Source organism: Scyliorhinus canicula, chromosome 3 (assembly GCF_902713615.1).
Source record: "Scyliorhinus canicula chromosome 3, sScyCan1.1, whole genome shotgun sequence".
Lineage (NCBI taxonomy): Eukaryota > Metazoa > Chordata > Chondrichthyes > Carcharhiniformes > Scyliorhinidae > Scyliorhinus > Scyliorhinus canicula.
In genome coordinates this window covers 167,098,809-167,126,180 of record NC_052148.1, presented here as the reverse complement: position 1 = coordinate 167,126,180, position 27,372 = coordinate 167,098,809, and the positions used below count along the sequence as shown (strand labels likewise).

The window sequence follows — 27,372 nt, the reverse complement described above, 5'->3', positions numbered from 1 at the left end:
TTCTCTCTCTCTCTCTCTCTCTCTCTCTCTCTCCCTCCCCCCCTCCCTGCCTCCTGGTAGCGCCCCACCTCACACCCATTTACTAGCCTGCCCATCTAGCATGGTGGGCCCCGTGCCCAAGGCCTCCAACCACCCCATCTCCCTCCAGTTTCCCCCCTCCCCCTCTCAAGTACTACATTGACATGTCAGCCTGACTCTTATGCAGAGGTCCCTGCAGTGGGAGGGAGGTTGAGACCATAAAGGGTTTGGGATGGCAAGGTAGCATAGTGGTTAGCATTACTGCATCACAGCACCACAATCCAGTTAAATTCCAACCTTTGGTGACTGTGTGGAGATTTCATGTTTTTCCCGTGTCTGTGTGGATTTCCTCCTGGTGCTTCGGGTTTGGACTGTTCTCCCACAGTCCAAAGATGGGCAAGTCGGGTGGATTGGCCATGCTATATTCCCCCTTCCAGGGATGTGTGGTTTAGCTGTGGTTATGGGGTTCTAGGGATAGGATGGGGGGCTTGTTTGGATGCTCTTTCGGAGAGTCGGTGCAGACTTGATGGGTTAAATGGCCTCCTGCACTGTATGGATTCTATGATTTAAACATGAGGGTGTGTATTTTAACTTTGAGGCATTGCGGTACTGAGAGCAGTCACTAGCCATCAATCACAGGGGCAGACAAAAGAATCCAGTGAAATATTAGAATAAGGATGGTTAGGTGGCACAGTGGTTAGCACTGCTGCTTCACGGCTCCGAGGACCCGGGTTTGATCCTGGCCCCGGGTCACTGTCCGTGTGGAGTTTGCACATTCCCCCGTGTCTGTTTGTGTCCCACCCCCCACAACCCAAAAGATAAGGATGGTTAGGAAGAAATCAATAGATCCGTTCCAAATTATGAAAGGCTCTAATGCGATATGGAAAAAATTGCTGTTGTACTCTAAAAGTCTAATATAGCTGCAGCTATATTAAGTGGCAGATGATAAGGAGGTAAATATTACCATTTTAATCCACGTGGATTTTACCATTTCTTCTTTAATTTTTTGCATATTTTCTAACACAAGACTTATTTGATATTGTCCACTGCAGTGAAAACTCATAAAATGTGAATTCTGGCAGAACATGATCAATAAGCTTGAAGCGAAATGATACTGCTGTTTTCTGGATGGAAGTCTGGAGAAGCCAGCAGTTGAATGCTACCTGGGGTTGCTGAATCTGATACTCTTCGGTAATCGTAAAGAAATCAGAAAAGAGATGCTTGCAATACACAGCAGTCAATCAGGATATGAAAAAGATAAATAAGATAGCACATTGTTTTGGGTGACGGGTCCCAATTTTAACATTAACCTGCCCTTTTTTTTTAGTTACTATCTGCCCTACCATTGCCATTTCAAACATTTTCTATTTTCTGTTTTTGTTTCACTTTCTCAGCATTCAAAACTTTTCATCTTAACCCTATCCAAGAGTTTGAGTGCTGAGGGATGGTGTTATCAGGGGCTGGTTTAGCTCACAAGGCTAAATCGCTGGCTTTTAAAGCAGACCAAGCAGGCCAGCAGCACGGTTCGATTCCCGTACCAGCCTCCCCGGACAGGCGCCGGAATGTGGCGACTAGGGGCTTTTCACAGTAACTTCATTGAAGCCTACTCGTGACAATAAGCGATTTTCATTTGAGTTTGAGTGCTGAGGGGTGGTAATGAGGGGATGTAGTAGGTGTCAGGCGCAGACATCCGTTAAACCCATTTGTAACCTAGTTTACACCCATTTATTTCCATTTTCCTCAAACTCCTCATCTCACAACTGATATCTAACAGTTTGAGGGTGTTTTATTGTTTTTTGTCATTAGCAGTTCCATAAATACAGAAATGTATTAGTCACTGAACTAGTGGGGGAACAGATGCATATTAATTAAAATAACTCCAATTGAATAGACAGACAGGCCATCAAGGAGAATGGTGAAATTACAAGGGGTGTTTTGGGGGTAGGAAGGGGATTTGGGTGTGTGCTCTAACCGTGCCTGCTTTGCAGATCCCCATTTTGAGAGATGTTTCTCCCGGCTCCTGGTTTAGCACAGTGGGCTAAACAGCTGGCTTGCAATGCAGAACAAGGCCAGCAGCACGGGTTCAATTCCCGAACCGGCCTCCCCGAACAGGTGCCGGAATGTGGCGAGTAGGGGCTTTTCACAGTAACTTAATTGAAGCCTACTTGTGACAAAAAGCGATTATTATTATTATTATATTACTAAATGCACAGTGTCTATTTGCAATGTTTTCAATTGGGTTTTTCTTTCATACGTCTCACAGTTAGAACATAGAACAGTACAGCACAGAACAGGCCCTCCGGCCCTCGATGTTGTGTCGAGCAATGATCACCCTACTCAAACCCACGTATCCACCCTATACCCGTAACCCAACAACCCCCCCCCCCCCCCCCCCCCCCATTGCGCCACCGTGCTGCACACCGTTGCTGCTATCTGTCTCCATTCTTCATCATCCTAAGGACTTGTCTTATTTCACCATCCAGGCTCAGATTAGTACTGAATGTATCCAATGCTGGTGAATGGCTTGGGACCTTAATAGCTATGTTCACCATCTAGTTCCGATTTTACAACTGAAGTCCAGCAGCCCGTATACATTTAACATGGAGCCTTGTTACATTTATTCTATTCTGAAATGCCTTAATGTAGCTATCAGTGGTAGTGCAGACAGATTCAATAAAAACTTTCATTGCGGGGTTGCACAGTGGTTGGCACTGCTGCCTCAGGGCACCGAGAACCTGGGTTCGATCCCGGCCCCGGGTCACTATCTGTGTAGAGTTTGTACATTCTCCCCATGTTTGCGTGGGTCTCACCCCCACAACGCAAAAATATGTACAGGGCGGGTGAATTGGCCACGCCAGGTTGTCGCTTAATTAGAAAAAAAGAATTTGGTACTCTAAATTTTTTTTTTAAAGTCATAGTTTCATTGAGCCTCTTGAGATCAGCAAGCAGCTTTGCATAGAGGGTTGAACCGCATGTTGCATCCTCAGCATCAAGTTCAATGTCTAATGAGCAGCAAGGTACTCACAGACTTGGAACTCAAGCTTGAACATTTTGATGTTGGGAATGCAGCAGGTGGAGGGGTTGTATTTGGGTGTTCAACAGTAACTTGTATTTATTTATTTTTTGAAATAATTTTTATTGAAAAATTTTGAATTTATACAACAATAACGCACCATAGTAAAATACCAAAAATAACAATAATATTAACAATCATAAACATTCGCCCCCACCTCCATGAACAACACAGCATTTTAACAACAACGCAAATTAACACAATATAAAGTTACAGAATAGACACTACAATAAGGAACACCCCCCCCCCCCCCCCCCCCCCCCGGGTTGCTGCTGCTATTGACCAAGCTACCTATCTTTAAGCCAGGAAGTCCAGAAAGGGCTGCCATCGTTTATAGAACCCTTGTATTGATCCTCTCAGGGCAAATTTGACCATTTCCAATTTTATAAATCCTGCCATGTCACTGATCCAGGTCTCCACACTTGGGGGCATTGCATCCTTCCACTGTAGCAGAATCCTTCGTCGGGCTACTAGGGACGCAAAGGCCAGGACACCGGCCTCTTTCGCCTCCTGCACTCCCGGCTCTACCGCAACTCCAAAAATCGCGAGTCCCCACCCTGGTTTGACCCTGGATCCAACCACCCTCGACACCATCCCCGCGACCCCCTTACAGAATTCTTCCAGTTCTGGGCATGCCCAGAACATATGGGCGTGGTTCGCTGGACTCCCCGAACATCTGGTGCACCTGTCCTCACCCACAAAGAACCTACTCATCCTAGTCCCGGACATGTGGGCCTGGTGCAGCACCTTAAATTGGATGAGAGTAAGCCTCGCACGAGGAGGAAGAGTTGACTCTCTCCAAGGCCTCCGCCCAAGTCCCATCCTCTATCTGCTCCCCAAGTTCCTCCTCCCATTTAGCCTTCAGCTCCTCCACTGACGACTCCTCCACCTCCTGCATTACCTTATAGATGTCAGACACCTTCCCCTCTCCGACCCACACCCCCGAAAGCACTCTGTCCATCGTCCCCTGCGAGGGCAGCAGAGGGAATCCCTCTACCTGTCGCCTAGCAAACGCCTTTACCTGCAAGTATCTGAACATGTTCCCTTGGGGAAGGCCAAATTTATCTTCCAGTTCCCCCAGGCCCGCAAACCTCCCGCCAATAAACAGGTCCCTCAATTTGCTGATGCCCGCCCTTTGCCACCCCCTAAATCCCCCTTCCTTGTTCCCCGGGATGAACCGATGGTTGCCACCCAGTGGAGCCTCCATCGAGCTTGGGGTTGCCGCCACCACCGGGCTCGTGGTAAACCTCTTGGGGGAGAGCGGCAACGGTGCCGTTACCATGGCACCCAGGCTCGTACCTCTACATGACGCCATCTACATTCTTTTCCACACCGCCCCTCCCCCCTCCATCACCCATTTACGCACCATTGACACATTGGCTGCCCAATAGTACCCCAGAAGGTTGGGCAGCGCCAGGCCGCCTCTATCCCTCCCTCACTCCAGGAACACCCTCTTCACTCTTGGAGTTCCATGTGCCCACACAAAGCTCAAAATACTGCTAGTCACTCTCCTAAAGAAGGCCCTGGGGATAAAGATGGGCAGGCACTGAAAGAGGAACAAGAACCTCGGAAGCACCGTCATTTTGACGGACTGTACCCTTCCCGCCAACGATAATGGGAGCATGTCCCACCTCTTGAACTCCTCCTCCATCTGATCTACAAGTCTGGTGAAGTTATGCTTGTGAAGAGTCCCCCAGTCCCTGGCCACCTGCACCCCCAGGTACCTAAAGCTCTCTCCTGCCCGCCTAAGTGGGAGCCTACCAATTCCTTCCTCCTGGTCTCCAGGGTGCACCACAAACACCTCGCTCTTGCCTAAATTTAATTTATAACCTGAAAAGGTCCCAAACTCAGCTAGCAACTCCATCACTCCCGGCATCCCTCCCACCGGGTCCGCCACATACAGTAACAGGTCATCGGCATACAACGACACTCTATGTTCCTCTCCACCTCGCACCAAGCCTCTCCACCTCTCTGAATCCCTCAACGCCATCGCCAGCGGCTCGATTGCCAGTGCAAACAACAAGGGGGACAGGGGGCAACCCTACCTGGTCCCTCGGTAAAGCCGGAAGTACTCCGACCTCCTCCTAATCGTGGCCACGCACGCCATTGGGGCCTCATATAGCAGCCGTACCCATCTAATGAACCCGTCACCAAATCCAAACCTCCCCAACACCTCCCATAGGTACCCCCACTCCACTCTATCGAAGGCCTTCTCCGCATCCAGCGCCACCACTATCTCTGCCTCCCCCTCAATCGCCGGCATCATGATGACATTCAACAATCTCCGCACATTCGTGTTCAGCTGCCTTCCCTTCACGAAACCTGTCTGGTCCTCGTGCACAACCCCTGGCACACAGTCCTCTCTCCTGGTGGCCAGGATTTTTGCCAGGACCTTAGCATCCACGTTGAGGAGAGATATGGGCCTGTATGAACCACACTGCTTGGGGTCCTTGTCCCTCTTTAAAATTAACGAGATCAGCGCCCGCGACATCGTCGGGGACAAAGTCCCCCCTTCCCACGCTTCATTGAGTGTCCACACCAGCAAGGGAGTAACTTGTATTTATGTAGCACCTGGAACAGAAAACATTCCAAGGCGCTTCACAAGACTACCATAGAACAAAATTTGACACTGAGCCATGTCAGATGATGGAAGGAAAAATGCCCAAAAACCTAAGAACATAAGAAAGAGGAACAGGAGACCACATATCTTCTCAAGCATGCTCCACCATTCAACATGACCATGGCTGGTCTCACCTCGGCCTGAACTCCATTTTCCTGCATGTTCTCCAGAACCCATTACTAATTTTAAAATCTCTCTATCTCTTCAAATTTACTCATCCACCCCACTCTGGGATAGTGAATTCCACAGATTCATGACCGTTTGAGACAAGTAATTTCTCCTCATCTCTGTTTTAAATCTGCTATCCCTTATCCTAAAAATTCCTCACAGGAGGAGCTCTGGGCGAGATTCTCCGCAAATGCGGAGAGTCGTAAAGGCTGCCGTGAAACTGCCCGTGATTCACGGCAGCCTTCACTCCCGTTCCCGGGACACGATTCTCTCGCCCCCCCCCCCCCCCCCCCCCCCCCAAAATCGGGGCTAGGAGCGGGACCCCGGGAACCATGGCGTCGCGGCCTTAACGACCGCCAAGATGACGCGCGGCTGATGTTATACAGACGCCAGCCGCGCATGCGCAGGTTGGAGCCGGCTCCAACCCGCGCATGCGCGGGTGACGTCATCACGCCATTGACGGAACCCGCGCATGCGCGGTTCCGCATTTCTTCACCACCGCCCGACAAGATGTGGCGGCTTGATCTTGTCGGGCGGCGGAGGGGAAATAGTGCGTCCCTTTTGGACGCAGGCCCGACGATCGGTGGGCACCGTTCGTGGGCCTGTCCCCTCCCGAGCACAACGGTGGTGCTCCCGCCCCAAACGGGCCTCTGGATGTCCCCGATAGGCATCCAGTGCCCGTTTTTATGACGGCAGCAAGCAGGTGTGTTTGCTGCCATGAAAAAACGGGCGTAAAGGCTCGGCCCATCGGCCGCGGAGAATCGCCGCTCGCCGTAAAAAACGGCGAGCGCCGATTCGTGATGTGGGTCGAGCGAGGGGGGGGGGGGGGGAGAGAATAGCGGAAGGGTGCAAAAAATGTCGGGAGGCCCTCCCGCTATTCTCCCAACCAGCGGGGAATCGCGCCCTCTTTCTCAAGAAAGGCACAAATTCACATAGCCTGTCACAACCACTGGCAGTCTGGAAATGCTTTAGAACCAACAAAGTACTTGGCACATTCTAGCAAGGGTCTTTGAATAGGGATTGGCAATGGAAATTTTAGCTGCAATACTCCCTCGCCACCGTAGCCTAGGGCACCGAAGCCAAGAAAGGACTCGTGAGATAGTTTTATGCTTTGGTTTTAATTTTCTAAAATTCTCAACATTTTGGGAAAGTTCCATTAGAATGGAAAATTGGCAGAAAACCGGAAACTACAGGCCAGTTAACGTAACATCTGTCATAGGGAAATGATAGAAGCTGCTATTTAAAGGCAGGGCATGTGGAAATCTTCACGGTAATCAGGCAGACAGGAAACAGAGTAGCCATAAATGGGTCAATCTCTGGTTGGCAAGATGTAACATGTGGTGTGCAGGGGCCTCAACTTTTCACTATTTAAATAAATGGCTTGGATGAAGAGACCAATGGATGCTAAATTTGCTAATGACCCAAAGATTGTAGGAAAGCAATTTGTGAAAAGTACATAAGGAGACTACAAAGGGATGTAGATAAATTAGGTGAATGGGCAAAGATCTGGCAAATGCATTATAGTCTGGGGAAAATGTGAAGTTGTCCATTTTGGCAGGGAGAATAAAAAAGCATATTATCTAAATGAGAGATTGCAGAGCTCTTGAGGTGCAAAGGGATCTGGGTGTCCTAGTGCATGATTCACCAAAGGTTAATATGGAGCTGCAGCAAATAATTAGGAAAGCTAATAGAGTGTCATTGTTTATTGTGAGAGCAAATGTAGGGAGGAAATTCATGAAGGAATTTGAAAATTAAGGAACGTTTAGAAATCAAAGTTTTGCTAAACTAGGAGCCATTCCAATTCAGTTCAGCGAGCACCAGATGGTGGGTCAGCAGGACATGGTATGAGTAAAGCCACCAGAATTAGAGTTTTGCTCACACCCTTGTTTGGATGCATTCAAGTTACCAGGGGTCAAAATGTGTGCTGCATGCCAGGAGTGCGTTGGAATAGTCCATTCTCGAGGTAACCAGGGAATGGATGAGGGTTTGCAAGATGAGCTGTGGAAGAGGTGGAGTCATTTGATATGGAGTTGGAAATAGCTGGTCTCAGAAATGGGATCGAACATGAGGTTGGAAGCTCATCCCAGAGTCAAATATGACACTAAGGTTGCGGACAGTCTGTTTAGCCTCCGAGGGAGAGTGGACGGAGAATGGAGTTTGTACCAGGACCAAAGCCATTTGGAGTAGTCTTTGTGTGATAGTTGTATTGTTGGTATTTTGCCCAGAGCATTCCTCTTGCTTAGGGGATTTTTCTGTATGTCTAATGGGGTCTTTATGGCTTCCTGAGGATGACAGCTCTTTATAGAGAGATGCTACAAGTGATGAGGGAGCCTTTGAATGGGAAAATGCTGTCAGTTTTAACTGCCTTGTTTCTCCATTTTTGATATGTTTGATTTTTCTTTTCTTACCTTTTAGTGTCATTGTTAAGGCCATGAGGGAGTCACTGAGCCTTATAGATCTTTACATTTATATAGGTGTTTTCTTTATTTTGATGATTTTGCCAGATAATTGACAGTTGAATGCATTTGTTTTTCCTGGTTGCTCTACACTAGACGCCTGATGATAAATACTTCTAAAGACTAGTTAGAAATGTTTGTGGCCTATTGTAGCGTTGTGTTGGCCACATCTGATCATGTACATTCCCTGTTTACTTCATGGCTTACTTTCAATTGCAGCTTATTTGACCTCATTAAACAGAGTGCTGTATGATTCTTTTTTCAAATGAACAGTTTGCAATTGTTCACATAATCTTGAGCTTTCAAGGTCTTTATTGTAATGGTTTGTATAAAATAAGTTTAATTTTCAAATCAATTATATGCCTTTTTAAAGTATGAGTGCTGCCCAACTGAATTTGTGAATTTATTACTTTACTTTCAAAGCCACATCGGATGATGTCTATGGACGTAGCTGTTATAAAATGGGATGTATGACTGTTTGAAAGGACTAAATGTTTGGTCTTCTGTGGCCTAGGACCATTGATTTCCCCTCTGAATTAAACAACTATTGCTGCACTCCAAATAAATTCATTATACGAAACACAGATGTTTTCCATACAGGGCTGGTTTAGCACACTGGGCTAAATAACTGGCTTTTAAAGCAGACCAAGGCAGGCCAGCAGCACGGTTCAATTCCCGTACCAGCCTCCCCGAACAGGCGCTGGAATGTGGTGACTTTTCACAGTAACTTCATTGAAGCCTACTCGTGACAATAAGCGATTTTCATTTCATTTTTCATTTCATAGAAGCCCCACAGTGCACAAAGAGGCCTATTGGCCCATCGAGACTGCACTGACCCACCAAAAGAGCACCCTATCTAGGCCTACCACTCTTCCCTATTCCTGTATCCCCACCTACTCTGCACATATTTGGACACCAAGGGGCAATGTAGCATGTCTAATTCACCTAACCTGTGTAATTTGGACTGCGGGAGGAAACCAGAGCACCCAAAGGAAACCCACACAGACATTGGGAGAACGTACAAACTCAACACAGGCGGTTGCATAAGGTTGATATTGAACCCGGGTCCCTGGTGCTGTGAGGCAGCAGTGCTAACCACTGTGCCACCATAAAGTCTATTAGTAATTCCTGAGGGCAGTCTATTTGCTCCACAGATGTGCACTGGCAATAAGTTTAAGCTTATTGAATCAGACATGGCTTTGTAATACTATTTTTTTTAAAGTATCAATTTAATTTTTGCTTATGACGAGCGTTCAGCTAAACACCACCATTTCATTACACTAAGAAGCAACTTGCCAAATAGGACACAGTGATTGATGCTTTTCTAGGACCCACGTTAGCCAGTTATTGGGGCCTTCATTGCTCGGTTGGCAGCATTCTCATGTCTTGAGTCACAAGGTTGTGGATTCGGCTCCCACTCCAGAATCTGAGCACAAATATCAAGTCTGATATACTGTAGTGCAGTACTGATGTGGGAGGAAACCGGAGCATCCTAAATTGTCCTGTCCAGCCTGTCGCAGGAATCATCGTGGGTGGGGTGGAAAATTTGACTTAACTAGCCTTTGACTTAACTAGACTTTGTGTAGGTGTGGTGGGCAGGACCCAAAAATCCCACCCGCTGCCTTTTGACTGAGACATTAAAACCAAGGCCCTGTCTGTCCTCTTGGCTGGGAGTGAAATATCCCATTGCATTATCTTAGAGAAGGAGCTATGGCAATTGCTGTGGCATAACCTCAGCAACACAGCTCAGAATCAGCACATAATTGATGATCCCACATTAGAAATCCCAGGCTTTGACCTCCCACACGACGAATGGGTCAAACTGAACAGGCTGTGCACTGGAGTCGGATCCTGCCGCAACATCCTCTTCCATTGGGGACACCGTGACTCACCCCTGTGCAACTGTGGCAAAGTGCAAACTGTGGTGCATATAATCGACTGGTGGCCCGATCTGTGCTTTGAGATTGTCTCCCTGCCCTACACAGGCTGATGAGGCTTCCAACTGGGTGACGAATTTCAAATTTTATATGTATTTTTTTTCATTCATGGGACGTGGCCATTGCAATAAACTCATTTATTGCCCATCCCTAATTTCCCTTGGAGGCAGTTAAGAGTCCATCACGTTGTTTTAGGTCTGGAGTCACATGCAGGCCAGACCAGGTAAGGATGGCAGATTTTCTTCCCTAAAGGAGATTTTTACGACAATCAACGATGGTTTCATGGTCATCATTAGACATTTTTATTGAATTCAAATTTCACCATCCACAGTGGCAGGATTTGAACCTGGGTCCTGGTACATTACCCTGGGTCTCTGGTTTACTCGTCCAGTGACAATATCACTTCACCCCCTAGCTGTTCATCAGTGCATTTGACAGTAGTAGTAGTAGCGAAGAGAAGTGGAGTGATCCCTGGTGTCCTGGTCAACATTAATGCCTCCACCAACCACAAAAATTGGTCTTTATTTCATTGCCGACTGTTGGAGTTTACCATGTACAAATTGACTGCATTTCCTTAAATACAACAGTGACCGTGGGCAGAATTTAATGTAACTGACATAGGCCTAGCCCACCGGTTAGAGAGCCAGTGGGAAACCCACATTGCTTCCAAGGCGGAGGCCCGACCTAACTGACCAGCCTCAGTCCTTCTCTGGGATTTGGGACTGGGGTGGAAATCTTGACCACAAGGGCTGCTGGCCAATCAGAGGCCAGTAGTTCTCCATTGCCGACAGAGCCATTGTGAGAAGTGGATGTGTTTGGTACTGGTCCAAGCTCTTCAGCAGCAATCATTGTTGGATCCCTGACTCAAGTGAGTGAGTGTGGGATCAGGGTTTGCAGGTAGGCCAGAGGGCAGAGCCGAGGACACAATTGTGCCTTTCAGCATCCACTCCACCTTCTTCCCAATGTAAGATCCTTTAATTGGGCACAAAGTGCCTCTGAAAAGGTACCAACACCACCACATCCTCCATTTCCTTCCTGAAAACCTGCAAATCCTATGATTGAACGGTTTTCAGAGGTAGATTGGCCATTCTAAATTGCCCCTTAATTGGAAAAAATAATTGGGTATTCTAAAAATTTTTTTTTTAAACTTGGTATCCTTGCTGCTATCCTGATTAACCCCTTCCCTTCAAGATTGTTACATTCACCCAAAGTTATTCTGCAACATGGCTGACCGATATGTTTCCAGTATTTTCTGTGTTTCCCTTTATTTTGTTGGCCTGTTTCTCCCAACTCAACATTCTCCTTTCAAGCCACATAGCTGGAATCATAACGTAGCCGATGAAACTGGTTTATTTAGGGCTGTGCACTTTTCCATGACCATTTTTGATTACTGGCCAGCAGGAGCCATGATCTAGGTGTTGTTTATGCCTACATCAGTTCTGTACCACTGGTGTTGAGAGTGAAAGCCAATGTGCCCGATAAATTTATGTCGATTAAAAAATGAGGTTTAAGGTCCAGGAGGCTTGTTACACACAGATTGTTCAATTGGATAGGTGGAGGATCATCAATGGGGATGAAGTGTGACAAAGTAATAAGTATTTATTATTGTTGGGTTTACAACCTTTAGCTGCACCCATGGTGATTTTTATTTGTTTATTTTTAAGGAGAGTTTTTTTTTAATCCCTCGCCCCAGCCATATTCTCCCACACTTCATTCCTGGATGAACAAAGACTACAGTAGTTGGCTCTCAGTTCCTGCAGGTGATGCTGTGTAATTAAAACCAAAACCGAAATGTTTGGAGACACTCAAGAAGTTGGGCAGCCACGGTGGTGATAGAAACATTATGACTCCAGATTCTTTGTTTCCAAAACTATTGTTGTCTGAGCAAATGTGTGTTTTCACCATCTGCAGTGTTTTGCTGCCCCTGCTCTGTAACTAATTAATTGCTTCATCAAAGACCTTCCCTTTCATCATCAGGTCAGAAATGGAGATCTTCACAAATGATTGCAGTGTTTAGTTCCAAACCCAAACCTTCAGATGCTGAAGCAGCCTGTGCCTGAGTGCAGGAATACCTAGACAACATCCAGGCTGGGGCAGATAAAGTACCATTCATGGTGCACAAGTGTCAGGCAGTGACCCTCTCCAACAAGAGAGAGTCTAACCATTTTGCTAAATATTCAATGGCATTGTCATCATTGAATCCCCCACTCTCAACTTCCTGAGGTCACCATACCCAGAAACCTGACTTGACCAGCCATGTAAATATTGTGGCTACAAGAGCAGGTCAGATGTTAGGAATGTTGGGTGAGTAACTTACTCCACAAAGTCATCTACAAGACACAAGTCAGGAGTGTGATGCAATATTCCTTCTAGATGAATGTAGCACCAAAAACTTAATCTTGGAGAAAATTGACTGCTTAATTGACACCTCCATCCGCCACATTAAACATTATTCCCTCCCCCACTGGTGCACAATGTGCACCATCTACAACACGCCAAATCGTCTTCAACAACACTCTCCAGACCTGTGACTTTTACTATTTAGAAGGACATGGGCAGCAAATGCATGGGAGCACCACTGCTTGCAAGTTCCATACCATCCTGACTTGGAAATATATCACTGTTCCTTCACTGGGCCAAAATTCTGAAACACCTTTCCTAACAGCACTGTTGGTGTACCTATACCTGAAGGCAGCTTTCCACCACCGTCTCGATGACAATTAGGGGTGGCCAATAATGCTGGTCCTTTGTCCTGTGAATGGCAAATTTTGGGAAAAGGCACACACAAAACTGGACAGCAACTTTCTATTACTTTTCTTTTCCTGCTATATTTTGAGAATCTGGGTTTAAATTAAAAGCTTTAAATCAATAGAAATTCATATTGGCTGCCACAGTCATAGAAGTACTGTCTTGGAGCAGTTGATGAGAATGGTTCCTCAATTATTTTTATTACAGAGTCATTTTAAGACTAAGACATCGGAGCAGAATTAGGTCATTTGGCTCATCGAGTCTGCTCTGCCATTCAATCATGACTAATATGTTTCTCATCCCCATTCTTCTGCCTTTTCCCCATAACCCCTGATCCCTTTATTAATTGAGAACCTATCCATCTCTGTCTTAAAGACACTCAATGATTTGGCCTCCACAGCATTCTGCAATAAGAGTTCCACAGATTCACCACTCTCTGGCTGAAGAAATTCCTCCTCATCTCTGTTTTCAAGGATCGACCCTTTAGTCTGAGGTTGTGCCATCGGGTTCTATTTATTTCTATTAGTGGAAACATCCTTTCCACGTTCACTCTATCTAGGCCTCTGAGTATTCTGTAAGTTTCAGTGAGATCCTCCCTCATCCTTCTAAACTCCAACGAGTACAGACCCAGAGTCCTCACGCGTTCCTCATACAACAAGCTCTTCATTCCAGGGATCATTCTTGTGAATCTCCTCTGGACCCTTTTCAAGACCAGCACGTCCTTCCTTGGGTACGGGGCCCAAAGCTGCTCACGATATTCCAAATGGGTCTGACCAGAGCCTTATGCAGCCTCAGTTCTGATACCTTTTGGTCAGTTTGAGATAAATTAATGACTTCTGTTAACCATTGCTTTGAATTGGTTACATTTTCATAATCACTTAATAGTGCTTGTTCAAAATAAATTTATGATCTAATGCTATATTGATTACTTATCTCTATTTCATCTGTGTACTATGTGACAAAATAACATTTTACATTCTGCCCAAATGCAGTAAATCTTTTGATCATGTTCTCTTTGCTGGGCACCCTCCTGTCCTTTGCCCATTTGGTTTTTATTCATTTGTGAGCCTTAACGAGGAGTCCAGTGAACCAGGTGTGCCGAACTCTGCCTGATTTAATTATGCATACCTCCACCTCTAGCAGAGATTGCGCAAGAGCGATCTGGAGCAGGCCCACTAGCCGGTTTTCTGTTACCTAACCAAGGGGCACTGTGGAAAGTCGGCGCACTCTCACTGCTGCTCAAGTGAGATCAGCTAATATGGGTATTGACCAGCTGTCGAATCTAGAGCTTGAATTTCCACTAGTCCAAAGGAATTGACCCAAATAGTAGTTCAGTATTTTACGCAAGTGATCAATTATCACATGCTGTCTTGAGTGATTACTCATGTTCCCTCATATTTGAATAGCGTATCGTGGCAAAGCCCATAATGTCATGCAACCCCTGTCATTAGAGGCACTAGATAACTGAGTAGAAGGAAATCTAGTTGGAGCTTCAACCTAAAAGCTAGGAAAGAAAGTGTCACCCAGGGCAGCACGGTGGCCTAGTGGTTAGCACAACCGCCTCACGGCGCTGAGGTCCCAGGTTCGATCCCGGCTCTGGGTCACTGTCCGTGTGGAGTTTGCACATTCTCCCCGTGTCTGCGTGGGTTTCGCCCCCACAACCCAAAAATGTGCAGAGTAGGTGGATTGGCCACGCTAAATTGCCCCTTAATTGGAAAAAATAATTGGGTAATCTAAATTTATTTTAAAAAAGTGTCACCCAAATACTCCAGTTAGGGGTAATCTGCAGATTAGGTTCCAATTTGGCTCAATTCTCTGCTGGATACTGTGGCTGACTCAACCAATGGGGACCAAATTGTTAATGTATTAAGAAAAGTTACTTCCCACACCCTCCGGCCCTGAGGCTATTTCCTCTTCAGTGGAAGGGTTGTTGTTTTGGCCCATCCACAACAGGTATCTTCCATGGATTTCTCTTGACTACATGCGACACCAACAACTATCAAAGAATCCATGTGTATGTGCTTGCAGACACTGCACTCAAACCTAGACCCCTGTTTTGTGATATGGTGTAATGCAGTAACAACCAGTGTTTATCTCAATAGAACACAGGCTCGCTACAATTTGAGGAGTAAGGTTTTTCTCCTTATCTTTGATATAGAATGTCTTTATATTGCACTGGCCTTCATTTGTTTTTGTTTGTGTGCATGTTTTAAGGAAATCTATCACGTCATCTTTTACTTTATTTTATATGAAGTATGGATGGGTGTTCTGTGGTTCCTTATTTTATTTCCATTATTGGTGTCTGTCTCTGTTTGATTCAGGTTAGACCTGCCCCTACTGTTACATCATGGAGTAACCAAACTTCCACTGCCCTTCCCAGCTTCCCTTCAGCATCAGCATCCAACACTCAGGTACAACAGTGTTAATCTACTACTCTCTCCCAAATTAGCAGCAGATTTTCACGATTTAGTTTAAAAATGCACTGGAATGGGATTTAATCCACTTTGCCTACTCCGCTTGCTGTCTGAGCCTTGTTTATGGTTTCTTGCTGTCATTCCTGAATATTTTTGTCTAGATTTTGGCAAGAATCCAGAGTTCTGATTTTGGATTTACATAGGTATCATTTCAAACAGCCAGTAACTGATTGTCTTGCATATTTTACTTTCTTGGATTAATGAGTAATGGGGATTTATATCTGTAAAATAGTTCCTTCCAAACGGGTATCCATGACATCACATTGAACGCGATGGTAAAAATTGAGAATATTCAACATTTATTTTCCCCACTTTTGTGACCCTTATTTATAAGTTCATTGCAATTGAATGCATTTTCTTTTAGAGTTGGGGTTGGAGGTGTGAGGGTAGATTTAATGTGCACCACATGGATGAAGAAAGTGCACGCACCTATGGCCCAAACGAAACATGACTTATTGTGACAGTGTAGCAGTGTTTGCTCCAGTAACAATGCTTATAGAAATTCTGAACTGTGAAAGTTTGCACATACTAGTGTAAGTATTGAGAGATTCTGCTGCTTCTGCTTTGTGCAAGTCTCATTAGCCACTTTTATCACTGCATTGTTGGACTCGATTACTGGAAAGGCTTACTGTTGAAGATATGACTGGTCATATTACAGGTGGTGTTTTTTTTGAAGCGTCCAAAAACAAGGCCACTGATCAAGCATTTATGCTGATAAAGCTGTTCGTGTACATTCTTTCATTGGATACAAAGATAAAATAGGGAACTCATGCCAGTGAAAATATGTAAAATTCCACTAATGCTGTCTGCCAAACGTTTTGAACTCCATGCTACTATGTTGGGAACAGATCCCATTTCTAATGTTTAGTATGAAAGCCACTGTTGCTTTCCATCCATTTCGTTTTGGATGATGACCACTGACTTAAAAAAAATATTTATTTATTTCCACTCAGAATTTTGACAACTTTAATTTGTAGTTTTTTTTAAAAAACCTTTCTTGGCAAAATCCTACGCAAACGTGTAAAACAAAACCATGACCAGAAGTTTGAGCTGCTAGCTTTAAGAGGTGAGTCAGGAGGAAATTGTTTGACACTACTATACCAAGGCTGCATTTTGAATGAGCAATTCAAATTCACTGCAAATCTTACATTTGATAAATTAAAATGTTAATGTACAGAGTTGTATTGTGTTTTACCATTATCTTGGGGTTAATGAAGTGTTAGAAATTAAATACAGACCGAGTTGTTTGTGGTTCAGGCGAGCGGTCAGGAGAGGCGACATGGGGAACTGTCGTTTAGTGTGGTAGGGGGCAATTTTAGGTACTTGGGTATTCAGGTGGCGAGGGATTGGGACAGCTACATAAATTGAACCTGGCCCGGTTGGTAGACCAGATGAAGGAGGATTTCCAGAGATGGGATGCGCTCCTGTTGCCTCTGGCAGGTAGGGTGCAGTCGGTAAAAATGACGGTCCACCCGAGGTTCATTTTTGTTTTCCAGAGCCTCCCCATCTTCATCCCGCAGTCCTTTTTTAAGCGATTAATAAGATTATTGTGAGCTTTGTGTGGGGGGTAAGCCCCCGTGGGTGAAGAGGGCAATGCTCGAGCGGAATCGGGGAGATGGTGGACTGGCGCTGCCGAATTTCAGTAATTACTACTGGGCAGCTAACATAGGTGAGGAGATGGCTGGTTTTGGGGGGGGGGGGGGGGGGGGGGTTGGCAGCCAGCGTGGGTGCGCATGGAGGCGGCTTCGTGTAAGGGCACAAGTTTAGGGGCACTGGTGACGGTGCCCCTGCCGTTCCCGCCGGCGTGTACTCCACCAGTCCAGTGGTGGTGGCGGCCCTGAGAGTCTGGGAGCAGCGGAGGAGGCATCGGTGTGGTCCCCAACCTGCAACAATCACAGGTTTACCCGGGGAGGATGGATGGGGAGTTCCATATTTGGCGGAGAGCGGGGATTGAGAGGATGGGGGACTTGTTCTTGGAAGGTAGCTTCCCAGGTATGAGGGCGCTGGAGGAGAAGCTTGCATTGGCACATGACAGTGGCCCGGATGAGCAGGTTTTTTGGGGTGGAGTACAGGTTAGGCTAACGTAGGTTAGGGGGATAAGCAATGGCAAGACGTGTGGGAGAGGGTGGTGGAATTTGCACTTTGTATATATTTCTTTTGTTATTTATATTGTTGATTCTGTTGCTGTTAATATGCCAACGAAATACCTCAATAAAATGTTTATTAAAAAAAAGAAAAATACAGACTGTACCAGTCCTTTGTAACAAAAGTAACATCTCTTGACTCCTGTTATAAAATGAAAAATAGTGGATTATTTGTCTAAGAAGCAGTTTCTTCTGTAATTTACCTGAAAACTGTAATGGTTAAGTCAAGAGACCACCTCTACCTTTCATTTAATATTGAGCTTTATATAAAAAGACTTTCTGGGAATGAAATGGTAACTGGGTGCTAAAATCATCAAGAATGCTGAAATGTATCTGCTTTAAAGGAAATGGATGCCCCTATGATTCCAAGCTTTCACTGCCTTCTACCTACCTCCCCTTTTGTCTGCTTTGATCACTTATCTTGAATCCTAGCCCTCATTTAAGTTGGTGCTACCCTGCGTTCAGGAATTTTTCCCCATGTCCCTTAGTTTTGCTTCATGCTTTCAAATTCTTCATTTTTAAAAGAAAAGCATATTATTGTAGTTGCCGTTAGTCACTTCCCCTTCCCCCAAATCTTCCTCTTCCTGCTAGTGGCCCTGACTTACAAAATGAGACATGCTTACAGTATAGAACATAGAACATAGAACAGTACAGCACAGAACAGGCCCTTCGGCCCTCAATGTTGTGCCGAGCCATGATCACCCTACTCAAACCCACGTATCCACCCTATATCTGTAACCCAACAACCCCCCCCTTAACCTTACTTTTATTAGGACACTACGGGCAATTTAGCATGGCCAATCCACCTAACCCGCACATCTTTGGACTGTGGGAGGAAACCGGAGCACCCGGAGGAAACCCACGCACACAGGGGGAGGACGTGCAGACTCCACACAGACAGTGACCCAGCCGGGAATCGAACCTGGGACCCTGGAGCTGTGAAGCATTTATGCTAACCACCATGCTACCCTGCTGCCCTTATAAATGTGGGTTGTTTTAAAGTCTGTACTGTGTTCCAAGAAAACTACATTTGAAACGAATGGAATGAAAACTCTTTCCCCAATGTTAACACTTATCATTCACGTGTACCATAGGATCTATTCAAATGTATTGCAACTTTCTAACATGTTCACACTGGCCTCTAATCCTGAACATACTTGTGAAAAGTCGACATTTGAGCCCAAATTTATCGGCACAAAGTATGGGGTCGGCCTGCAAATTAGTAATATTTTCAAGAGGTTGAAATCCACACATATTCTTGTGTATGATGACACATTTTTACCATTGTTTCATTGTGCTGATGGGCCATATATAACCCAATTGGTGCCATTTGGCCTGCACCAGTCCCTGAGACACTCTCCCACCAGCAGTGCCTTTCATGTCACTTCCTTCCTTTTATTGCCCCTCTCCTGAGTCCTCGCTCACAGTGAGGATTCGGGAGAGAAAGCAGCGAGCAGAAGGGTCAGAAGAGGGGGATAGTTGGCCTGTGGGTGAAGTGGCGGGCAGGCAGGTCAGAGAGAGAGTTAGGATACAGGCGAGAGAGAGCTGGCCTGTGAGCGAAGTGGTGATTGGGTGGCAAGGAGAAAGAGTTAGGATTTTTTTTGGTCCAAAAGCTGAGAGTAGTCTTGGACACCAGATTGATTACTACTACAGTGTGTATGGTATATTTTACTTTGGAAATCTCATTTTGAATACAATTCTAGAGCTTCACCTGCTGTTTTACTCAATACCCAGGGTGAAGCCCCACCACCAGGTTTCGTACTGCAGGGCATTCCAAATCCAAGTGGACAGGCTCAGTCACCTACTTCGACGTCAACTGTTTATAATATGTATACCCAAGTGGGGTCCCGTCAGCCATTCCCTCAAAGTAAGTGTAATATATTTTTGCTCTGACTTCACCTATCATAGAAATTATTTCATGAATAAATTCAGTGTCATGTGTCAGTAACTATTGTCTGACCTCAGTTTTAGAAAATATCTTGCGCGAGTGCTTGATACATTGATTTTTTGTATTTGCAGGATATGTGTCTATTAGCTGCCCAAACTATCTTGGAAATAGTTGAGAGAATAGTAATTCTATTTTGTGTTTTTGGCATAGACTTATGGTGGTCACAAACTGGCAACAAATGCAGGCAACTAAAGTTCTGAAGGGAGAACTCCATCTAGCTGTACAGCAATTTACTTTAGATATCCAAATGTCTTCTAAGGCAAATAAATAATAAAACGATAATGAGAGGAATGTATGGGTCAATTAAGGACATAAAAGGGATCTGTGCATGGGGGCAGAGGATATGGCTGAGGTGCTAAATAACTACTTTCCATCTTTCTTTACCTCAGAAGAAGATGCAGGTCGTTGTGGCATTAGATGGTATAAAATTGATAAAAGAGGAGGTATTAGAAAAGCTGGCTGCACTTAAAAGCTGATAAATCACCAGTGCTGGGTGGGGAAGTAAAGGAGGAGAAGGGGTACTGGCTATAATCGGGCAGCACGGTAGCATGGTGGTTAGCGTAAATGCTTCACAGCTCCAGGGTCCCAGGTTCGGTTCCCGGATGGGTCACTGTCTGTGCGGAGTCTGCACGTCCTCCCCGTGTGTGCGTGGGTTTCCTCCGGGTGCTCCGGTTTCCTCCCACAGTCCAAAGATGTGCGGGTTAGGTGGATTGGCCATGCTAAATTGCCCGTAGTGTCCTAAAAAGTAAGGTTAAGGGGGGGGGGTTGTTGGGTTACGGGTATAGGGTGGATACGGGGGTTTGAGTAGGGTGATCATTGCTCGGCACAACATCGAGGGCCGAAGGGCCTGTTCTGTGCTGTACTGTTCTATGCCTATGTCTAATCTTCCAAACCTCTTCAAACACCGGGATGGCACCAGAGGTTTGGAGAATTCCAAATATTACACTCTTGTTAAAAAAATAAGATGTGGCAGCACGGTGGTGCAGTGGGTTAGCACTGTGGCCTCACGGTGCTGAGGTCCCAGTTTCGATCCCGGCTCTGGGTCACTGTCCGTGTGGAGTTTGCACATTCTCCCCGTGTTTGCGTGGGTTTCGCCCCCACAATCCAAAAATGTGCAGAGTAGGTGGATTGGCCACTCTAAATTGCCCCTTAATTGGAAAAAATGAATTGGGTACTCTAAATTTTTTTTTTAAAGATAAGATGTAAGATTAAACTCAACAACTATAGACCAGTCAGTTAAACCTTGGTGATGAGAAAACGTTTATAAATTATAATCCTGGACAAAATTAACAGTCACTTGAATAAATGTAAATTAGTTGAGGAAAGCCAGTGTAAGTTTCTTAAAGGGAAATAGTGTTCAACTGACTTGATTGAGTTTTTTAATGAGGCAACAGGTCGATGAGGGCAATGTGGTTGATGTGGCCTGCCTGGACTTCCAAAAGGCCTTGTACGTGAATTTTAAAGTGCATTGAATAAAATGGACAGTGGCAGCAGGAAGCATAGAGTTGTGGTGAATATCTGCTTAACAGCCTGGAGGACTTTATACAGTGAGGTTCCCTAAGGGTTGGTACAAGAAATGCTGCTTTTCTTTATATACATCAATGCACAATTTCAATATTTTAAGAAGACTCAATATTGTGAACTGAGTGGATAATGATAGACTTCAAGAGGACATATAGGCTCGTGAATGGGCTAACACATGGCTGATGAAATTCAATACAAAAATGTGAAGAGGTGCATTTTGATAGGAAGAGCAATGGGAGGTCATCTAAAATAAAGGGTGCTACTCCGAAGGGAGTGAAGGAGCAGAGAAATCTGAGTATATTTTTATAAATGATTAATGGTGTTAGGTCAGGTTAAGGAAGGGGTTAAAAAGGCATAAGGGCGGGCAGCACGGTGATGTAGTGGTTAGCATTACTGCCTCACAGTACCAAGGTCCCAGGTTCGATCCCGGCTCTGGGTCACTGTGTGGAGTTTGAACATTCCTCCCGTGTTTGTGTGGGTTTTGTCCCCCACAACCCAAACATGTGCAGGTTAGGTGGATTGGTCACGCTAAATTGCCCCTTAATTGGAAAAATTGAATTGGATACTCTAAAGGCATTAGGGAAGCTGGGCTTTATAAATAGAGCATAGCGATGAAAGCAAGGATGCCTCCACTGGAATATTGTGTGCAATTTTGGACAGTACATTTTAGGAAGGATGTGAGGGTTGTAAGAAAGGGTGTAGAAACTGTTTGAGGGTGTGAATACGTCAGAGAAACATGCATTATTCTGAGAAAAGAGAACGTTGAGAGGAAACTCGATAGAGGTGTTTGGACCCCTCCTGCATTTGGACAGAATAGCTAGAGAGAAACTGTTCCCATTGGTGGAAGAGGGAGAACTAGAGGACACGGGGTGAATGGCATAAGAATCAATGGTGACGTGGATAAAACCTTTATTTTCCATGGCGAGTGGTTAGGATTGCGAATGCACAGCCTGAGTATGTGGCAGAAGCCGTTTCTTTTTTTAAATAAATTTAGTGTACCCAATCATTTTTCCAATTAAGGGGCAATTTAGCGTGGCCAATCCACCTAACCAGCACATTTTTGGGTTGTGGGGGCGAAACCCACGCAAACACGGGGAGAATGTGCAAACTCCACACGGACAGTGACCCAGAGCCGGGATCGAACCTGGGACCTCAGCGCCGTGAGGCCGCAGTGCTAACCCACTGCGCCACCATGCTGCCCTCCGAAGCAGATTCAAACATGGCTTTCAAAAGAGGATTGGATGATTATCTCAAGAGAAAAGAGCTTTGGAGTAAAGGCGGATGGAAGTGGAACTAGCTGAGTTTGTCTCTGAGGGCCAGTGTGGACAGTATGGGTCGAATGACTGCCTAGTGTACATTCTTTGATTCTCTGGTATAAGTTTTCCCCCTTATGTAAAAACACAAAATCCTGTAACGAAAAGTACTGAATATTTGCTTGATGATGTTGCTTCGTGGTTCACTGCAAGAGTCCCATGTAGTTAGTAATAAACAAAAGCAGGATAAAGTCCAGCTCTGTGCATTGTACAATAATATCTATTGTGGAAATTCTACCTTCATAACTGTATTCATGTGCCTCAAGTATTTGGGATTATTTGTAGACATCAGCAGTGAGAACTTGACTTGTCACAGGATAACCACCTGCCATTTAGAAACCCTGCCTGGTCCCGCGAAGACACTCATCTAACCTGAGCGGCAGCACCTTAGTAAGAACCTTGCCATCCACATTTAGTAGAGATATCGGCCGATACGACCCGCACTCTACCGGGTCCTTATGTTTCTTCAGTAGAGGTGGCACGGTGGTGCAATGGTTAGCACTGTTGCCTCAGCGCCAAAGACCTGGGTTCGATTCCGGCTCCAGGTCACTCTCCTTGTGGAGTTTGCACATTCTCTTTTCTTGATAAATTTAGAGTAGCCAATTATTTTTTTTTCCAATTAAGGGCCAATTTAGCGTGGCCAATCCACCTAACCTGCACATCTTTGGGTTGTGGGGATGAAACCCACGCAGACACGGGAAGAATGTGCAAGCTCCACACGGACAGTGACCCAGTGCCGAGATTTGAACCTGGGTCCTCAGTGCTGCAGCCCCAGTGCTAACCACTGCGCCATGTGCTGCCCCAGTGAGTTTGCACATTCTCACTGCCTGCATGGGTCTCATCCCCACAACCCAAAAAGGTGCACAGGATAGGTGAATTGGCCACGCTAAATTGCCCATTAATTGGAAGAATAATGAATTGGACACCCTAAATTTATAATTTTAAAAAATCTTTCTTCAACAGAAGCAAAATGGAAGCCTGCCTCATCATCTCCTTGAGCACCCCACTTGCCACCGCATCCTGAAACATCTCCACCTACAGCGGTACCAGCCGGTTCGCAAACTTCTTTCTCCACCGGGTACCCATCTGGCCCTGGTGCCTTGCCTGTCTGCACTTTTCCTGGTGGGACTGAATCAGCTCATTCCACAATGACTTCCTCCCTATCCTCCTCCTCCACCAGAGAGCATTCCAGTCCCTCCAAATACTCCACAATATCCGACTCATTCCCCCGGCAACTCTGACCTGTTGAAGCTTTTGATAAAATTTCTGACCTTCTCCGAAGTGGACACTAACCCCTCACTCACCTCTTGTATCTGAACAATCTCCTGGGAGGCCGCCTGGTCCATGGGCTGGCCAGCCAACAAACGGATGGCCTTCTCCCCATATTTGTACATTGCTCCTTTAGCCCACCTCAACTGGCCTTGCCTCCACCTCCAACAGCTTCATGAACATCTTCACAAAATACTCAGTCGGCCTCGGATCCTCCACACCTTCAGGCAGCCCCATGATCCTGAGGTTCTGCCATTGTCACCTGTTCTCAAGGTCATCAACCTTGGACCTCGGGTCCTTATTTCTGTCTTCCACCTCCAACGACTCTGCTTCCAGCGCAAGGAAAAAGATTTAGAACAGAATTCCCCCATTTTGAGACTAGGTGCTGTGGCGAGAGTGGGAACGTGGTGTTTCTTGCTGCAGCAGCAGGCGTGAAAACACGCCAAATCTTCTGGCCCCGACCTCATTATGCACCTGAATGTTTCACAGTATTCAGGAGTGGGACAGACTTTGGCATGTAGTCTGCCATTGTGTCTGGGAGCCATATTGAAAAGATGCCAAATCACTGACCCACCATTGCAGAAAGAAGGTGGACCTCCTGAGAATGAAGATGAATCGGCAGAAACATTCTGAGGCTACAAGATGAACCCCCTCCAGGGCACCGAATCTGGAAGCTTCACTTGCAGATGCACTCCCATTCTATTGCTGTGATGTTCAAGGGTTGTGGGGGGCCCTCCATCCCAAACTCTAGAGGCATCCCCAGGTTTGGCAAAAAGAGTCCCGACATCTGTGTTATACAATGTGTTTCACGTTGGTGTGTTTTCCCACCGGCATTGCAGAGAATCTGGGGGCAGAGGGGGAGAGTCGGCCTTCATGTGCATCCCATTAACAGTGTGAAAATGTGATACCAGCGCAAGATCCCACTGTAAATTTACACCAGCGTGAGACAGATTTCTGTACCTTCTGCCAAATTCTCCCACTCTGCTGGCAGGGACATGGGAGAATTCAGCTCTTAATTTTTTATTTAAATGACAGATACATAATACTGATCTCACAGTAAAAAGGATACTTTAGTCACCATATAATGTCAATTTGTATTACTGAATACTTTGCAATACACTAATGTTCGCGATCTTTTAAAATTATGAAGGGGGGTTTGTTAGGATAGACATAGAGAAGATTTTGCCACTTTTGGGGGAAGCTAGTTAAATTCCAAGAGGGAAGAATTAACAGAAGGATATGTTAGTAAGGTGCGGTAAAGTAGATGGAAGGAGGCTTGCATGAAGTAAAAACCCAAACCTGTTGGGCCAAATGACCTTTTCTTTGCTGTTCTGTACTTTAACCAAATAAGAATCTGAGATTGGTCTGAAAGTAGGATGTTGGGGATTTACAACCCTGATGAATTGTAGTAGTATGTGGAGCTATGATACCACGCAAACACCCCCCACCCCACCACCACTAATTTATTTTGACACAGTAAGAAGTCTTACAACACCAGGTTAAAGTCCAACATGTTTGTTTCAAACACTAGCTTTCGGAGCACTGCTCCTTCCTCAGGTGAAGGAGCCTGAATCAGGTGATTCACCTGAGGAAGGAGCAGTGCTCCGAAAGCTAGTGTTTGAAACAAACATGTTGGACTTGAACCTGGTGTTGTAAGACTTCTTACTGTGCTCACCCCAGTCCAACACTGGCATCTCCACATTATTTTGGCATAGCATCGAACCTGAGAAGAATTACAGAACTTTGACTTGCTTACTATAGCAGCAAATGTATGGTGTAGGAACCTATTGCACTTTTATGTTCTGCTTGATTTTATCCAATATTTTGCTAAGTTATTATTAACCCATAATAAATGTTTATTTAATCATTCTTTCATGTTTACTAACATTTTAATTCTATTCCGTAGCTTACCAACCACAACAGTTCCCCCATGGAGCAGGGGGACCAACTTATTATCAACCTCATCAACCTACTGCACCTCCACCCCCATCTTCCTACCCATCTGTATATTTGCCTTCTGTTCCCTCTCACTCTTTGCCTCCTTCCGTGGCTGCTCCGTATCCAGGACAGCTACAAACATCTACTACATCATCTGGCTCTGCTTCTGCTTTTCTTCCTCACTCTGGAGCATCCTACCAGCATGGCGGACCTGGAGCTCCAACGTCTTCTGTAGGCTATCCACCATCAACTGGATCAACAGGTACATCACCTGCAAGTAACGAATTGCCTGCCTCCCAAAAAACAGGTTGCTGTTGGCATGTTATTATTTTCTTGTTTGGAATGCATTTTGAATTTAACATTGTACAACTGACGGCAATTTAGATTTCTGCCTCATCTAAGTTGATGTGCAGGGTAAGAAAGCATGTCTTCCATAAGCATCTTTCTACGCATTGACCTTCTTGATTTAACAATGTTTTAAAAGGCTAAACCTTCCATGAAAAATGTTTGGCTGACCTAATATGTTTGTTCACAAACATAAATGCATTATGTTAAAATGCATCCTTGCATGATGTATACATGACAAAAATGATGCATGCTTTTCTTAGTCAAAACCTTTCATAGGGAAACATGACCTGTCTTTAAACTAAGATCACATGCAGTGTGCATGATAGCGGGCCACATGATTGTAGAATGTAAACACTCAAAACGTTGCATGTCTCTTCTGCGTCTTGTTTTCAGTTAACTAATATAGACTTCAGTTCTTCTGGTTTTCCTCACTGTCCCAAGGAAGGGATTTTAAGCTATAACCATCAACTGATCCCTATCCATCTGAGCACAAGTATATCATCTCAATAATGAAAGCATAAATTTCTTCATCAAACTTTAACCAAATTGGAACAAGATACCAATACTCATCGGGTCTGTCCCACTAATTTCTAACTTTATAATCTTGATTCTGCATTTTTCTCCACATTCTTTAAGACCTTCCCTTCCCAAGTACTTGCCCACCTCCATTGTAAACGCCACAAATGAAGTGCCATCTATGGCCTTCTAGCCAATGCATTCTGCACTTCCACAACCCTTTGTGGGAAAATGCTTTCCTGGATTTTCCTTCAACAGCTTTTGCTCAAATCTCAAGGTGCCTTGTTGTAAATTACCCTAGAGTTGTTGTTTAATTATTTTAAACCAATCAGATCACTTTGGCTTAGTGGTAGCTCTCTGCGTCAAGAGGTTGAGCCCCACTCTTGAAACTTGAATCTGGGTAGACACTCCAGTGTTGCACTGAGGGAGAGTTACACTGCAGGACAGGTGATCTTTCAGCTGCTTTGTCAAACCTAGGTCTCTCTGTCCTCTTGGGTGCAAAATGAAACACAGCGCTGCAGTGTGGGGCTCCAGCCAACTGGGGGGGGGTGTGACTGTTGTGGCGGGAACACCAATCAGAGCCTTGGTTGCTTTAAATCTGCTGATAGACTCCTATCAGCAGACAATACAAAACAACATCGGGCTCTGATTGGTGGACTCCCCTTTAGAGCAGGAAAACAGTTTGCCAGACGTTGAGAGGTGGTGCAGACTTAGAGCAGTTCAGACATAGATCTTCTGAATCGGTGTTGAGTTTTTGAACTTTCATTGAGTAAAGTTGCAGAGCAGCAGCCCGGTTTCTGGCATTTGGTTTGGCGGGCAGCCTGAGGCAAAAGTGAGGTTGCCGACCTAACATTGGGGTGCAAGACTGCAAAGCCTCC

General features: G+C 45.4%; 1 protein-coding gene across 8 annotated transcripts in view; it reads left to right on the top strand.

Moving 5' to 3' along the window:
* Window positions 1–27,372, top strand: part of sec31a (SEC31 homolog A, COPII coat complex component) — a 133,527-nt gene that overhangs the window by 83,619 nt on the left and 22,536 nt on the right. For 4 of the 8 annotated variants that reach the window (XM_038791674.1, XM_038791676.1, XM_038791675.1 and 1 more), the window contains 3 exons: window positions 15,342–15,431; window positions 19,373–19,505; window positions 25,599–25,892. In XM_038791674.1, coding sequence (XP_038647602.1) covers window positions 15,342–15,431; window positions 19,373–19,505; window positions 25,599–25,892 — 517 coding nt within the window. The remainder of the gene's footprint in view (window positions 1–15,341; window positions 15,432–19,372; window positions 19,506–25,598; window positions 25,893–27,372) is intronic. The other 4 variants (XM_038791680.1, XM_038791677.1, XM_038791678.1 and 1 more) reach the window with 3 other exon arrangements.